The 17537-nt window shown below is 37.1% G+C and overlaps 1 protein-coding gene across 1 annotated transcript in view; it reads left to right on the forward strand.

The window, feature by feature from the left end:
• Positions 1-17537, forward strand: part of FBN2 (fibrillin 2) — a 180750-nt gene that overhangs the window by 61298 nt on the left and 101915 nt on the right. Inside the window, exons 8-11 of the mRNA XM_072859710.1 lie at positions 7051-7176; positions 9211-9363; positions 10144-10377; positions 11353-11490. Coding sequence (XP_072715811.1) covers positions 7051-7176; positions 9211-9363; positions 10144-10377; positions 11353-11490 — 651 coding nt within the window. The remainder of the gene's footprint in view (positions 1-7050; positions 7177-9210; positions 9364-10143; positions 10378-11352; positions 11491-17537) is intronic.

Here is a 17537-nt window from a genome sequence, read left to right on the forward strand (position 1 = left end):
ATTTCCTTGGAAGGCTTTTATTCAAATTGGTATTCTCTGAATTACATCTGTTTATTTTGGCAGGACTCTTTCAGCTTGAGACTGTTTAGAACTTTTTATAGTATTAAATGCAATGATTGCTTTAATGTTAGAGAGTAACTTACATTTTTTGATGAGTAGTTACTTATTCTTGTTCATTAGAAGTGCACTTGGCTTTTTGATTCTCTCAGTCATGGTGTGTTTATTATTATTCCATGAGACTTGTACAGCAGGAGTAGAGCAATAGTGCTTTTGCCCAAGCTAGGTGTTGAGGTGATAGTCCTAAAAAAAGGCATTTTTAATGTGATAAATATATCATCAGAGCAAAGACAGCATTTGGATATCTGTTATGATGAACTACTGTCTCAATTCAATAAATGAAGTCCCTATTCTATTGATGTCTGTAATCTGCCCGTGGCAGTGCTCATGCCTTACTGCTGTTAACCCTAGAAGAGCTCCATGTCAAGGAGACCTGATACCTCTTCTCAGGCAAGGATGCAGTTAAAACATTAAATAGATGTTTTCATAGAGATCCAAAAAATGCAGGTCATTTTGTATATGTTATGTTTCTGCCTGGCATCTGCACACCAGCTTTGATGCCAAAAGGAGAACTTATTCAGTGACATGTTTCCTTCCTTCTGAAAACAGTCATTAAAGCGTTCTTTGCATTCTACTTCTTTAACCTATCTAAAGCTCTGCTTCGATTGTTAAAAATGTAGTTCAACAGTTCTCCCTGGTAGTATCCACAGGAAAAGGTGAATGTATTTTTAACACATACCTGCTTAAAAATCTGTGATGCTGATGGACCGTGCATAATCGAAGTGAAACATCATCTACAGTCTGAAATATTTGCTATTATTTCATAGTTTAGTAATCAGTGGTTTTTCATTTCCAGCTTTGTTGGCAGCCTGCTGCAGAACAGGTCATATGCTCTGGCTTTGTTTCTTCTAAGCCCCTGCCACTTCTGTCTGTGGCAGAAGTTAGGTACTAATTAGTCCCTGGTCACAGCTTCCCCACTAGCTTCCCTAGTCACATAATTCCTCACAGGGAATTATGCAGATAACAACCCGCAGTGCTCAGTTTGTACCATTATTTCTGGGAAAAAGAACGTAATGAAACTGTTACTTGTCCATTTCCCCATGCTTCACAGCCAAGGTGGTAATGCCAAAATTATACCAGCGTAATACCGTGCTAACATTATTCCAAGAATGGAGCAGGGAATGAAAGCCAAGCCATAGTTTTATTCAGACTTTGTTTTTTTAATAAAGGCTTTGAGAGTTCATAATCTCTCAGTATGAGATTTATAGGATAAAACTATAGCCAGTCCTTCAAAAAATTACACTTCCAGTTAGTGGGACTTGTCATTTGAGTGAAGTTATGTTGTTTATTTATATATGGATTGGGCCATTGGGAAGGGTATAAGGAATTGGTCTCCTATGAGTTAGAACCTGTGTACAGAGAAATTATTTAATAGAAACTGCATTGTTCTAAGGAAGTTTTTTATTTAAAATATCATATAGAAGTGATGTTGTATGGAGTATTCTGCTCACTCCTTTCCCTTCTTTAAGTATGGAAAACTAGATCAAATATTACTTGCTGGCTACAAATGACAAAATCCAAGTTGGAGTCAGTAACCAGGGAAGGTTCCAGTGTTCACAGGCAGAGGCTGGAATCTTACACTAGCTATGAAGACCTTCTTTATTTAACAGCAAGTTTTCTACTTAAGAAGGAGGGATTTGAGATCCCCTGCTATATCCTTTGCCCATAAACATCCAGTTGTATTTTGTCAGTTAGGGTTTTTTCTCTTGTTGTTCCTCCTGGAAACAATAGCTATTGTTAAAACAAGTAGGAATGTTCATGTTGTGCTTTTTGTGCCATAACGGCTTTTGCTAGAACTCTGCTAAGCAATAAACATTGCTTTGCTAGGCTATTTGCTTGCATTATATTCTTGTGTTTCTTTAAAAAAAAAAAAAATCAGTAAAAAGGCATATATTCGGCTTATCGGATTTATTTTGAGCCTCAGATTACAGTTTACTGACACTGACCTTTCAGAAATTAAGGGCAATTGTATATCAGTAAAGAGGGTTTAAAGTATATTCAAAGCACATGAGAACAACTTCCATGTATAACTGTGTGTGTACGCCCTCATGTGTAGAAATGTAACTAGGTAGTTCAGGCTATTTGGGAAAATATGACCTTTAAAAATAATCCAGCTCGGGGTTCAATGTTACTGATTTTATTTATAAGCTTTTCTATATTCCTGATTTATAGACTTTCCACATTAGTCAGGATGACAACTTCCACTACTGGGCAAGTCATGGAAGGATTCAGGGGATGGGCATATGGGCACAGAGCTGAAAAAATTTAGAAAAGGCCATTACAGGAGTTGTACCAAATTCCAGATATCTGGAGCACTGGTGCGATGTCTTAACTAAGCAAAAGAAAACCCTAAATCGTTCTCTTTTTCTGCCTAAAAGTTTTGATCTGCAATATATTGAGTTTTCATTGGCTTTTTAGGGATGAAATTATCTTCATTTATAGGATGTTATCTTCCAGAATTAATGGAACTTACATCTATGGGTTGTTCAGAGATGGATTGTATAGGTAGGTAAACCGAGCAGAGAAATAAGCTTTCAGTTGTGCTTGCTGGTTTACATAAGAGGTGGACTACTACTTATTAGTACTTCAAGGATCTAATAAATATGTTCCACTTACTCTTCTCAAATTGAAAATACATCATACTCCTTGACTAAATGTAGTTAGTTATGACACCCTTTACAGTCAAAGGTACCCTGGGAGGTAGGATGCCTCTGATGCTCTTCCAAAAAGATAGATTGCTGTACTATTGACATCACAGAGCTAGGACTGTATGACACAGGCTAACTCTTTTTTTTTTTTTTTTTTTTTTTTTTAAACGTGGCACCAAAATGCAAAAAACCTTTTAAAAGAAACAGTTCTATTTCTGGTTTTCCTGCTTTAATGTGTAATTTCATTACACTGTGTGTTACTCAGATTTGATACTACCAGGTATTACTATAGACTAAAACTATTTTCAGGGAACCCTTTTTCAGAACTCAGCAGTTGAGAGCCCCTTTTCTGGTAATTTTGATTAAGTTATTCATAAAATACTGCTTACTGTAGCAGTAAAAGTCATGAATTCTGGATGACAAGTAGCCAGGCTGGGTTTTTTTGGCAGAAGCTCATCTTTTCATACTCACACCTGCAAAGTTTATGCCACACATTTAAATTGGTTCTCACATTGAGACTGGCTTTCTCAGCTCGTGTGCGATGTTGGAACCACAGCCATTTACGCTGTGGTTCAGTCTTTTTCACCCTTAAGACAGCATCTCCTCTTACTATCTTTGGAGCATTTTCCCTGAGACCATTAATGTATGTATTTTGGAGGGGGGGAAGGGAGGAAATTGAGTAACTTTTTCAATCATCCATCCTAAAAATAGCTCTTCCTGAGGCAAAGTCTCAGAATTTCCAGTCAGAGGTAACAGAGATCTTGTTGAAAGAATTGCACATGCAAGAACCAGGGAGGGGGAAGGAAAGACAGAGATTTAGCTCAAAAACTAGTGACACAAAAAATCCACTGACTTGGTACTACTCCAGTAAGTAAGAAAATTATTCTTCCACAAGGATTCTCTGTGTTAATTGGTTAAAAAAATGTTTTTCTCTCCGCATGGAGAAAACTGTCGAGTCTTCCTTCCGCTCTGGTCACTGCCCAGATTTCAAGAAGGTAATTCCTCCCTTCCCAGCTCCTTGTCATTCTTGGACAAGAGCCCTAGACAGTGTTAAACTCCTGTGCATGTAGTCAGGTGAGAAGGATGGTCTACCTCCTGCAGCTTTGCAGGAGTGGCTAACTACTTCCTTCCTATACCTTTCACTTGCCAGCGCTTTTTGTAATTAAAATTACTGCCTTTAAAGTAGCAGGTACCTGTGCCAAACAGAGTGAAAATGAAGGGGAAGCTTACAGTTTTCAAGTGCCTGCTGGTTTTAGTAGTCAGATTTTTATAGATTCATTTTTCTTGGTTTTTTTCCTTATGTATAGTAGCTGCTGTTGTACTTAAAAAAAAAAAAAAAATGCTGTGAAGCCTACAAGATTTAAGACCCACTCTCCAAGAGAGTGACTGAATGAAACATATTTTGAAAATGCTATGTAACTAGTTCCTAGCATAAGGATTCTTAAATTTAACTTGCTCAAGTATCACTGGTGGCAGTTGCTACCAGCTTTGCGCCATCCTGTTCATGTGTACAACATTTGCATCTTCAGACAGTATTTCCATGCTAGTAAATTGTGATCACCATGCTGGTGATATCTTCATCAAAGTTTGGGTGCCTCTGAAATTTAGAATTAGTCTGTGAATTTATTTTTGGAGTAGTGATGAAAAAGGGTAATGTAGTATTTCCTTGAGATTGAAGGTGGCCTTCAAGGGATGGTAAAATAAGGGAGTTTTCTTGCATGAGCATCCAGTGACTCTGTCATTGGGAAGGTGTCCCTTTCCAGAAAAAGTAAGGTCTTCCTGCAGAGTCCTCGTTTCATCCCATTTTCTTACCTGTCTTTCTGATGTGGTGTTTCAGACTGTGTGTAGTATACAGAAGGCAGTATTCATGTTGAAAAGACTTATGGGTTATAAAAGACCTGTACTGCATGAAAGATCTCAACAAGGCATGCAGCTGGTTCCGGTTCTGTTTTGATTTACACACATGGTTTCATTTCATTGGATTAAATCAGATGGTAAGCAGTTCACCACATTATATATATTGTCTTTAATATAGTAAATTAATGCAAGGTTTCAGAGATTTCCTGGGGAATTATTTGGTTTTGATTTATACCATCATTTGGAATTCTGGAATCTCTGCAGTGGGTAACTATGAAGTCTTAAGTGAAAGCATTATTTCTTAGAAGTGTTTTGATTTAGCGAAAATTATGCTTTCTTTTGTACGTACTTGAGCAGATGTCTAAAGTGCAGGGAATAGTTGTCATAATTTCGTAACTATTTTAATGTAAAATTTAAACTTTTTGCATCCTCTGAAACACTTAAATAACCTTATTAAAAAGGCTAAATTTTCACTTCCTCTGGTTCTGCTTCGTAGTGTGAAACAAACAACGAAGGCCACAGGATGCTTATGTGTATGGACTAGTTAGGAAGTTTGAAGACATGTTACCTGTAAAATAAATTATCTTTTCTACAATGACACTCCAAGTGACATGTCAGTGGGAGAGGGATTGTTTTATTCATACCTTCACTTTATAAAGAACAGTTTTCACATTCTTAGTGGCCTTGTGGCAAAACTTAATTTTCCTTTCAGTACTTGAATGTCCTCTGTAGATTCATATATAAAGGGAGTTCTTAATTTGTGGACCTTCCCACAGTGGGGAGTTACCTTTTTAATATAGTCCCTGTGCATGCTAGATCTTTTTGGCGCTCTTCCTTTTCTTTGAGTTTTCAGTGTGGAGAATGTAGCAAGAGAGGGAGCAAAGTATCCATCACATAAAAGCCTCCTAAGAAATAACACCTGCTAAAGTTTATTTCTCAAGTAGTCATTCATCTCAAGAGAATTTCTTGAGTGACAGGTCCAAGGAAATGATAGGTCTGTGTAAAAGTGCAGGGAACAGTCTGTGGGGTCCCAAGGCTTTCTTACAAGGAATGTGAAGACGTTCACAGTGTCATCACAAGATAATTTCTGTCATACACTCTTTCTGATGCTTCTCCTGCATTATTTGACATGAGACAGCCTGGGTTCAACAGTCTGATTTTTTTGTTTTGAGTTTTGTTTCGCAGTATGAAAGCTAATTTAAATTAATACTGCATCCAGATTTTTTCAAACAAGTTAAGCCAAGTTTTTTACCTATGACTATGTTTGCTATCAAGCCATGCAAAACCTGTAGTATCATGTCATTCAAACCGGAAAACATAACTCATCTCAAGCTAGTTACAAAGTTGGCCTATGTTTTCCCATGTTTTCTCAGAATGTTTTCCCAGGCCTCCCATGTTTTCCCAGGCCTCCCATGTTAAACCTGGGCCACAGTTCACATTCTCTGAAAGCCACTCGAAAAGCTAATGTACAGAGGTCACTTAAAAGCAAAATTATGTTACTCAAATGACCCTAAAATATTCATATGTCTAAAGATCATCACAGTTGTAGAATGGTTACTTAAAATGGCTTGTTTGTATAAATGGTCATGAAATAGTCTTTACTCTCATGCTGTTCTTCCTGCTTGTGTTTCTTCCATTCCAGTTTGCTCTGGTGTGCTTCACATCTCTAACAGTACAGTCAGACTGCTTCCTCCTATGGCTTCTCATTGCCTCAGCTCCTCATTTTGCTTCCAGTTTGTGCTGGGACAGCACACGGTGCTCTCAGACCTGGTGCCAAGTGCCCTAGCAGGCCCTTGTTATGTACAGCAGTTCATTCGTCAGCTTGATGACATCTCGCTTCATATGTATTTACAAGCAAAATTGTATTAGTGTTCAGATGAGACCACTGCTTTTAGTTAGCAGAAAGATTTGAATAGATTAAAAATATCTGAAAAAAAGTAGAAATGAAACATTTTGGTAACATTTGAAGAGCTTGGCCAAAATTCTTGCTTACAGTTGAGGTATTAGAAGGCCAGAAAGCAGTCAGATCTGATGAGCAGTATCTCTGTGGTTGCAGAACTCCAGAGCTGTCATGCTTGGCTGCTGTACCATCCTCCTTCCTTCAGCTCAAAAGCAAAATATGTATTTTGGTATTGCATTGTAGCTGTTGTGTGCTTCCTAGAGATGGCACTCGGTATGTGTAATTTAGAGGAAATCCCAGACTGCTCTCACGTGCTCTGTAACTTGAAGTGGTGCACCCCTTGAATGTATAAGGAAAGAGTCCATTAGATGGCAAACAAAATTATTTGCAGCATGCAAACACCGGCAATATGTTATTCAATCTAAGTTGAATAACAACTTCATTTCAGAAGAGCTCTCTTTCCCTCTTTTTAATACAATATGTTCAAGTGCTCTGCTAATTATCCTATGTCCTTTCCTTTTTGGATAGATATTGATGAATGCAGCATCATCCCAGGAATCTGTGAAGGCAGTGAATGCTCTAACACTGTGGGAAGTTTTTTCTGCATCTGCCCACGGGGTTATGTCACATCCGCGGATGGCTCCCACTGTATTGGTAGGTATCCCACCCTGTAGGCTTTTAGATCTCTCATGGTTATTAAGGCAATTTATACACAGCAGCAGCAGAACTTCTGTCCCAACCATCTAGCACCCACCCCCCCACACCCTGCCCCAGGACCTCACTATATGCTAACTCACTGGTATCTCTGATCCAGCTACTTAAAATTCATAACGTCCTCCTCTGGTGATGATTGCCACTGCAGCCATCTTTATGTAGATAGTAGATCCCTCTGTGTTGATTGTATTGTGGCCTGAGAATTCCTGCCCGAGATCTGGATCTTCTTAGGAAAAAAGCAATTAATATCTCTCTGTTGCCTAGGCAGACATAGGAAATGTTAATTATATTTCTTTCTCTAACCTTCATCTGATGAAACCAAAAGCTAAGCTCACTTTGGTTCTAAAGGAGCAAACATTTATCCTTACTTGGTATTTCAAGTTCCATCTCACATAGGTTAATTTAACATTTAGAGACCAATATAAGGCACATACATAAACTCAGAAGGCATTAAGTAGTGTGTGCTGAGGTGCTACTAATTTGGCTGGAACAGGTAATAAAACAAACCAAATATTAGATTTCAGTACATTGCAGCTTTTACGGGACAATTTATTTAAAACCTGTTTCTATATTATAAAAAAGATATGTGCTTATTTTCACATGTGGCAATTTCTTTTATACAGCTGCATGTGTCAAATATATGGTATAAACCATTCTGATGAATTAACTAAAAATGCTGCATACCATGTGTAAAAAACTTTAACAATTGCTAATAATAGTGTCTTTTCTAGATCTCATGTGGTTCTTCTTTCAGACATCTCAAAGCACTTTGTTCTCATGTTGGGAAAGGGATGGGAATTCTGAAGGGATTTCTGAATTACAGATAAATTATGTAAGCCAGTAGCAACACAAGACCTACAAGTGATTTCACAGGGATAATTTTTTGCACAATGCAGCCAGCTTTTGTTACCCAGGTTCATCTGAGGAGTGCCAAACTTGAAATATGTTGTGGCTAGCCTGAGGAATACTGAGAACCTACTATTTCCAATGATCAAAATTTCTGTGGATTTTGGCATGTTTTACAATCTGGTTTCTAAAGTCAGCTCCCAAACCAATTGCACACAAATCACATGCCCTAGTCCGCTAAGGCAGGCCCTTATGTCACAGAGTCTCCTTCCCGTAAATGAACATGTGTCTGAAGGTTCTTGTGCTCTCAGATGTTTATAGTATTGGAGTATAATTTGTATACTCTAGAAGTATAATTTCTCCTTTATGTAGGAGAACAGTGAAGAATGTAATCCTTATTAATACAAATTATTTTATTCTTCCCAGTTTAAGATAAATATTTGCTTTCAACCAAAATATCAGGATGTGCTCATTTATTGTAATTAGTACCATGTCTTTCCAAATTCAGTGAGCTTTTCTCCTAGTCAGCATTCAGGAGTGTGACAATAAAAGATCTAGGATGTGTCCTTGAAGGAACTAGGACATAATAAACACTGACATACTTATATAGAGTAGTTTTCACATGACACTACTAAAAATACTGCTGTACATTCAGCCTTCTGAGCAGAGCAGACTGGATAGCATTTCTTCAGTTAGATACATCTACACCAAGGAAAAATTCATTAAATGAATTTCCTGATGTTGCAGTTCTTACATGAAATGTCTCAATTTTTGCCATAGTAGGCTTTTTATATATTTTTATCTAGTTTCTATTTGTATTGCTTTGTATCTTTTGTATCATACATATTTCCTGTTAGCTTGAGCAGACTTTAAGACTGTGTTGGATTAATGCAAGACTAGTGTCACTGCAAATATGTGATCCTGCAATAAACCAAATATGGAATGCATTGTTGCTGATCACCTCAGATAATTATTGGGTGTGTTTTGGGGTATTTTTGGGTTTGTTTGTTTGGGGTTTTTTTAATACAACTTTTTAAACATTTTAGTCCTTACGTGAATTGAATAAAGGAAAGTAATTTTGAGAGTTCATGTTACGATTTTTGGTTTTCTTTTTAAACTAAATTCCAGATCAGAGGGCAAGTACATGTTTCGCCAACATAGTGAATGGCCGCTGTGCACAGGAGCTTCCCGGTAGGTTCACCAAAAGGCAGTGCTGCTGTGAGTCTGGCCGGTGCTGGGCCATCGGGTCTGTTCCAGAGATGTGTCCTGTCAGAGGATCTGGTGAGTTGCTTGTTGGTTGGTTGGTTTGGTTTCTCCTTCTTCCTGTCCATTCTCATTGGGATGGTCACTGGAGATCACTGGAATATTTTAAACTGCTTTAAAATGTAGGCTAAATGGAAAAAGAAAGTAAGGAATTACATTATTATTCATTCTTGTGTGTTTAATACTGATGTTACCATCTGTGAACCATTCTTTTCTGGTCCATGATTGTTTGGGACTAGTTTCTTTAACATTCTTTTGTTGACTTTGGAAATAGTTCTTCGGAAATGGGAAAGATTTTGTGGTCAAGCTCAAAGAGGAAATGACTCTGAGGGTCCATCATTCATTTTGATTTAAAGGAATAGCTGCTCTCTTGTTCCATTAAATTTTGTGTTACTTTGAACTAGAAATGCATCAGTATTTCATTTATTCTTTCAACTCTGCTCACAGAGCAATAGTCCACATCCCTAGTGAAACGTATTTTCAGTTTATCTATATGAAGATCTCTGAGTGACCAGGAAGTTACAGTGCTGCTGGCAACACACCCACAAAAAGGTTTCAACAAATAGTTGTAAATTACAGTATTTCCTTTTATTATTTTTAGTGTCCTTCCTTAAATAACACCTGTCACAATCATGGGATGTGCCTGAGATTAGGAGTGGGAGAGGGAACATATAACATCAAAGAACGAGGAGGGTGGTGTTCTGGTTTTTGTAGCATACAAAGATCTCTGTCTTCCTTATAAGCTGACTCTGAAGGGTTGATTTACTTCATGCTTCTCTGTGCATTCCTGTTTAATAGATGAACACCGCAGACTTTGTGTGGATGGTGCTCCTGTTGGAGGTGGTTCCAGAGGTGGTGGGACAGGAGTAAATGGGTTCCTTCCAGGTGGCAATGGCAATGGCTACGGCCCAGGAGGAGCAGGATTCATTCCCATCCCTGGAAGCAATGGTTTCTCCGCAGGTGTAGGCGGAGCAGGCGTAGGGACAGGTGGTCAAAGTCCCACTGGAAATGGCCCAATAATTACAGGGCTAAGTAAGTACTTGCATTGTTGTGACTTGTTTATCTCTTTTTTTTTTTTATTCCTTATACTTTTTCCTTTTTTTCTGCTTAGTTTTTAGTCTGGAAATGATACAGTGTTCTTAACACATAAAAATGCCTTTGTATTGAAGCACATTTAAGAGACCTCAGTTGATACATTAGGAAGTTCAGGAGCCCTTTTTTTAACGAGTTCAGATGTAGAGATTTTTTTCTTCCCTTCAGTTATAGAGTCCTTGAACCTGTGCTGGCCCTGCTGGTCTGTCTTAGTCAGCACTAATAAAACTCCAAATTTCTAAGTGTTTTCAAAAAAACACCAGGGTTTAAAATAAACTGTTCTCTTTCCTTGTTCTTCCAAATGTAAAACTTACCTATTCTGCAGGAACACACTGCCTTGACAGAAAGCCCAAGATGAGTAATATTCAGAGGGAAGTCTCATATATGTAAAGGTGCTTATAACATGTGTAAGCACGTCTCTAGGATGAGAACCATAAAGTTAATAAGGAGTATTAGTACAAGTATTAGTACAAGTACTAGTGCAGGGAGTATTATAAGACAGGTACACCAAAAATAGTAAACATATAGGAATAGACTGCTTCAACTTTCACCCAAATTGTGGTTTATTTATGAGGCCACTGACAGTCTCATCAGGCTATACACATATATGGTAAAACATAATTAAGACTGTTTGTCTGATGTAATTTTTTGTTTCTGAGAGCTACTTGATTTTGTTAGTTTACTGTCATGTGAACAGATAGTGCTTGGAAAAATACTTGATTTGATGACTATATTTATGCACCTGATAACGTACTTTCTGAAGCCAAGTATAATCTTCATATTAACTTCTATTTGAAAATATAGAAAGTATTCCTATTCTATTGAAACAAATAGACTTCTATTTGAAACTAAATTTGAAATTTTAAACTTCTATTTGAAAATATAGTTTGTCTCATGTTCTGTTTTTTTTATTAGCAATACTCAATCAGACAATAGACATCTGTAAGCACCATTCCAACCTTTGTTTAAATGGACGTTGTATACCAACCCTTTCTAGTTACCGGTGTGAGTGCAACATGGGATATAAGCAGGATGCAAATGGGGATTGTAATGGTAAGTGCACATTTCTAAAATCCATTATTCACTTTTAAAATACTAATATTTTTCCACTTTAAATCTGGTTATTAAAAAAAAAGCATATTCTTTTTCCCCCACATACATGCTAATTTTAATGATATTGCTCTTGTGAAAGAGCATGCAAAGACCATGATGTTATTTACACTAGAATAATTTAAAATCTTCATGAGAGTTATCTGTTTCCTTAAAAAAAAAGAAATCTTTGATCGCAAATATTGGTATTGAGTATTCCTGTACTTGACAGGTGTTGGACATTTTTGTCTTCACATTCAGTAAAGTAAGTTTGGTTCTATGTTCTCTTTTGTTATGCTCACATAGCTCCATTTTTGCTACAGGAGTTAGTGTCAAGTTACGTTCAAGATAACAAAGGGTAGAATTTATGTTTTACCTACTCGTAAGAATGAATGACAGTTTAAAAGATATAAAACAATTTTTAAAATGCATTAATTAACTTTTGTTTATATTTGCATTTCATACGAAAGTATTGAATGCTAACTTTTTATAACGAGCTGAATTTGGGATTCTGCACTTTTATTCAGTTACTGTGGACTTCACGCAGTGTCAAAGGCTCATTTGGTATTTTGGGAAAAGTACAAAATTTGGGGGTTCTTGTGGGGTAGTTGTGTGGAGAAGAATCCTGTATGCAGCATACAGCTTAGCAAACGTATCCTATTAGAAAGGTCTGCTTATATTTCTGATTGAACATTTTCTTACTGATTCTTTTTAAAGAGATTTGAGATCTGTGCATGAAAAATATTATACAAGAGCTTATTAGCGATAGGCTTTTGTCACTGAAACTGTGCTTTTAGAATCAGTTTCTAGTGTGCCTGTGGATTAGAGGAAAATATAGAAACAAAGGAACGCAGAAAATTGCAGCTATGTGAGTCCTTAAAAAAATCTTCTAATCCAAGCCTATGCAGTTTACGGTATGCAAGTGAGAATAGTACAGGCAGATTTTGACATACATTCAGCAGAGTGGGTATCAACCAGAAGCTGAGCTGGGAACACTGCATCTCTGAGTTGGAAATTCTTCCACCTCCTGCTGAATTGCAAACTGAGTATCAGGACCTGCCTGGCTTGGCACCCTGCCTTCTGGAAAAGTGAAATGTGACAACTGTTGAATAGTGCTTTTCCTTTGATGTCCCTGTTTCTTACCATGTTTAACCTCTTTGTTTTCCTTTCTCAAATCGACTTGATATATGGCACCTGCAAGTTTGTGAGTCCACTTAGGCCATTTGCTTGCACCAGAGAGGGTCAGTTATAGCTGTGTTGTTCCTGACAACTGTTTGTACACCCTCTTCTTAAGAAATGTTAGTTGATAGAGATTCCACCACTTCCCCAGGCAGTTGCAGTGCTCCAATAGTCGAACTTCCAGAAAGTTTTCAGAACGTCTAATCTAATTTAAACACTATTTTGAAAAAAAATTCAGCTCATTGCTTCTTGTCCTATCCACAGTATATAAGGAAAACAGTTCAGTACCTCTCTCTTTGCACTTTTGTGTACTTGGAGACCGTTACAGTTTCTCTTCCAAGTTGTCCTCTATGATATAGCAAGCCCAACTTTTTCAGCTTTTTTTGTTTGGGTGAGAGTTTTCTGTACCTCTGATCTCTGGCTGGGAGATTCAAGAGGCTTAGTGTCTTGCTGCATCCTTGGGCCTCAGGAGCTGTAAGTGCATTGTGAGTGGGAAGGGGGAGTTTTACTATAAATCTGTCGTGCATGGATCTTCTTTCTTTACAGCATATGGAGAACCCTGGCACTTTTGTTCCCAGCACTAAATTTTGCATCGCTGAAATCAGTAATATTTTTAACTATGGTGGACCTTGACTTTTGAGGAACTGTCTTGAAATGTGCTGAGCATCTTCTGAAAGCTGGCATATTGAAATAATGTTTCTTGATGAAATCTAGTTCACAACTTGTATTCATATTCTTTGTTACTTGAGGGGCAAGTTGAAAATATCATCTGAAGCACACAGATGTTTGTTACCTATTTGATAACACACAATATATTTATTACATTTTTATTATTTTTGCTTTCTAAGTTCAAATGAAGAAATAAAGATGAATAATGATAAAAATCTGAATATATGGTTGTTACAAAGCTAGCAACTGAAAAAAGTGAAAGGCCTTTCTAAGCTGTACTTTTTGAGGCAACCATCTTGTGTTCGAATCATTAAAAAGCAGTGATAAATAATGTCGTGGTAGAGCATGATTATGATAAATGCTTGCTCATGCTTAGAAGGAATTACTCTGCATGAAGAAATATACTGAAGGAGCACATAGCTGTAAAAACTGAGCCTGCATTCCATGGAAGGGCACAGTGTCACCTGTCCCTAAAATCATTTCCTAATAAGGTAAGACAAATTTGACTCAGCTACTTTGTGCTTCATATCAGCAGATAGCATAAAGGTGGCATGTGATTAAGTAGCAGTTCACTGTGGCATATGAGATTTGAATGCTGTTAAACTCACAAAGCCCTTTTTTTAATTTGTGAAGCATGGAAAATAAATGGCAATGCCGAGGTAAAAATTAGTGTGGTTTGATACTATTACAAGCATTTGATTATTAATCAAATGCATATATTGATAATGTGCCATATCTAAGTTAAGAGTCTAGGAAAAAATGTATTGTGGAAAATAAAGTCAAACCAAAGCAAATCTTGATGCAGGTGGTAAGGTTAACTCCTAAATAAGAGGCAACTCCAGATTAAATACTAGGAATTAATAACACTAGGAAATTTTAGGTAAGTAGATAAACCAAAGGCCTCACCTGAGCTTGAATGACCTTTTAGACAACTGCTTTTAGTGAACACCAGTTTCAGTAACCACTGGCACAAAAGGAATGGTGCCCTTGGCTCCTTTTTGCCTTCCCAGACTAAATGACCAGGTATTAATATACTAATTTCAACTGAGAGTGGCTTTAAGGTTTAGTCCAGAACAGGATTTAAACTCTGTGGTTGAGCCTATTGTGAAATGCTTCATTTGCTCTATCTTTGTGCCCCTTTATACTTAGGTTGCAACAGGTAAAGCTATATGGATTTAATTTAAACTTCTTTATTTTTCAATTCTCATTGAAGAAATTGTGCATGAAAAATGAAGTAGGACAACCATCTGTGGTTTAAAAGGCCCATCAGATTTACGTGTCTGGTGCTGAAGTTGATTGACAGAAAGATACAATGTGTTCTTAACAACTGGCTGGCGTTCTGTCCCTTTCTCTTCTGTGGGGTCACCCTGTAAGCCACCAGCCTTGCCGTTCACTTTCCACTCCAGCCTTGTGATAATAGTGAAGTTGTATCTGATTTTCAGTTTGAGGTTAAAGTGCCTGAAAACTGTGAGACTAGATCGATAGGCACATGAAAAAAAAGTTGTTGACCTGTTTAATTCTCTAACACGCAGTTATGTGCCCAGGAAAAAGGTGTATTCACTTAAGGAAGTTAGTCTTGACTTCGTAATGCACACCTCAGCATGAAACAGTAGTCTGAAAACTGAGGCAATTTTGGATGCACTGGGATCAAAACAAAAATTTCGGCTGGTTTAACAAAAGCAGGAGATGCTGTGCCAGCTACAGTAGTGTCCTAGATTGAAAGTGAGGAAAAAAAGCCCCAATAATGGCTTCCAGCAAGTTTAAGTGTTATTTCGCCTGTTTTTTTCTGCATGAAACAAATCGGTCATTACTAATTATTTTGACTCTTCAGTGACTTGCCTTTTGAGTAGCTTCTTGTATTCAGAAGGCTTTTTATAAGGGAGTATACTTTATGAATATTTATCTTAGATAACGCAGCTTTGTTTCACGGTCATTTTCTAATTGTATTATAAAGAAGTAGCCAGAGTATCTTAAGTGCCACACTGAATCAGTGATTTGTGAATGGCAGTTGCTACAAATCACACAGAAAGTTGTCTTGGAAATGTAGGCAGGAGCTTTAACTGCATGGAATTTCTGTGTGTACTGATACATATTAAATGAAATAAAAGGCTTTCTTGAATCCAACTTGGATACTCTTCTCATTACTGAAAGAACAGTCTTGGGGCGTTGGGAACAGTTACATTTCAGTGCATGGGGTAAGGTTAATGGTATTATATACCATTAACACTGCTTCCATACTGCTCTGTCTCTCTGTCTGCCTACTCCCCAAGCAATAAATTAAGAAGCCAGAAATCGTTAGATATTTCTGTATAGAGTTAAAGTCTATTTCAAAATTATGCAGTCAAATCAAAAAATAATGGTGTTACATACTGCTCTCTGACCTAAACTTTTATTATGCTGCTCTCTTGATGGAACATGCCTGATGGGTCAAGGACCATAAGTGTCCTAAGTGATCTGACACTGAATGGTCAGTCCCTTTCCCCAAACTGATAGACAGTTGTAATATTATTATCTTTCTTTATTTCATTCTGTTTATAAAAACTCTGGATAAAACTGTAGAGACTTTGAAAGTGGCAGCAAGCCTGTAACTGTGCTGTGTTGAATTTTAGTTGTGTTGTGAATACAAATCTCCATATTTTAAATTTTGTAATATATCTTCAGACTCATTGCAGTAAGTCTTAAGGGGGTTTTGGAAGTTCCATACTGTGCCTAGTGAAATTCTGACAAGTGTTACAGATGAAACACTGAAAAGTGGAAATAAGTGTGATGCAAGTGCTGAAAGAGCAATATTTGACACTGAAGAGGGGTGTGCTGGGAGATAGAATAAATGGGTTAAATATCTCTGTCTCAGATGTTTCCTGTTTATACTGCTGGAATATGCATGCTTGCAATGCAAACGCAAAGCCAACAACTCCTTTATATTAACATATATTTGCCATTTTCCTCTTTTATCAAGAGCTCATAAAAATAAGAGCATCTTAAGATGCATATTTTATATGGAAGTCACCTGATGCACATGTCTTTGAAGGAATTTTCTAAGGTTAAGTCAGCTATTTCATAGAGGAACACTGCATTCCTGCTGTACAATTTATAAATTAATTTGCAGTGAGATCCATCCTAGCATGAACATATTTTCTTTAACAGATGAAGCAAGTTGAAGCCTATAATAAAGTCATAACTATCATTCTCTGTAGGAAAACTAAACAAAATAGATGAGTGCCATATCTAGTATTTATAAGTTCCCGCTGTCTTCCCCTATACTAAATCAAGATAAATATACGGTAAAGTCATTTGAATTAAGACATTTGACAAAACACTTACGTGAAAATGTGATTTAGAGTTTGATATTTTGTTGATAGCTGAGGACTTTGTTCTGAAGGAATTATCTGCAATCCTCCTTGACCCCCCATATCAGCTGAGCACTGAGGAAAAAATACCCAATCTAGCACTCATGAGAAAGAGCATCCCAACAGCCAGGCACTGTAGAGAAGCATGAGAGCAGGAAACTACTAGAATTACATAGAAGTCTACTGCAGTATAAAGATACAGTTACTGTTTTCTTCATTGTATTTAGCACTCTGAATTTCTCTTCTCTTTGTCTTGCTTCATTCTTGTGGTTTTACTGGAGTGGTGCTATCAGCTGGTATGCAAATGTGAATGAGCTAAATATGCGTGAGGGGAGGTATTTGATTCTTCCATTTGCTTTGCCTTCATTCATTTAACTGTTTACCCAAAGCAGTCTGATTGTATCTAGGCACCAAGAGTGCTGTAAACCACTAAATAATTAAATCAGTGATTTGGGTAAACCCAGATCTCTTTTATATGTGTATTGATGCTATTGGTTTTAACTGTGTATGCATTAACACATTAAATCCTGTGAAACGTATGGCCTTTTTTATAGTTAAATTAGAACAAAACTAACCTTTTGCCATTTTTTAGAATCACGTTATTCATGGCACAAGTTTCTAGAAGTATGCATTTATTTAACATATAAATGTTCCTATAAGTTTAATTTCTCATTCCATCCCACTATTTCCAAGGTGTAATAAGCTAAGTTTTAGAACTAGACCTGATAAAGGGTGAGTACAAATGATCAGCAAAATTACCCTGGGTTTTTCCTGATATTTCTAGTAGAGTACACTGCAAAATGCATGGGAAAATCA

The sequence above is a fragment of the Ciconia boyciana genome, chromosome 4 (genome assembly GCF_034638445.1).
Source record: "Ciconia boyciana chromosome 4, ASM3463844v1, whole genome shotgun sequence".
Classification (NCBI taxonomy): domain Eukaryota; kingdom Metazoa; phylum Chordata; class Aves; order Ciconiiformes; family Ciconiidae; genus Ciconia; species Ciconia boyciana.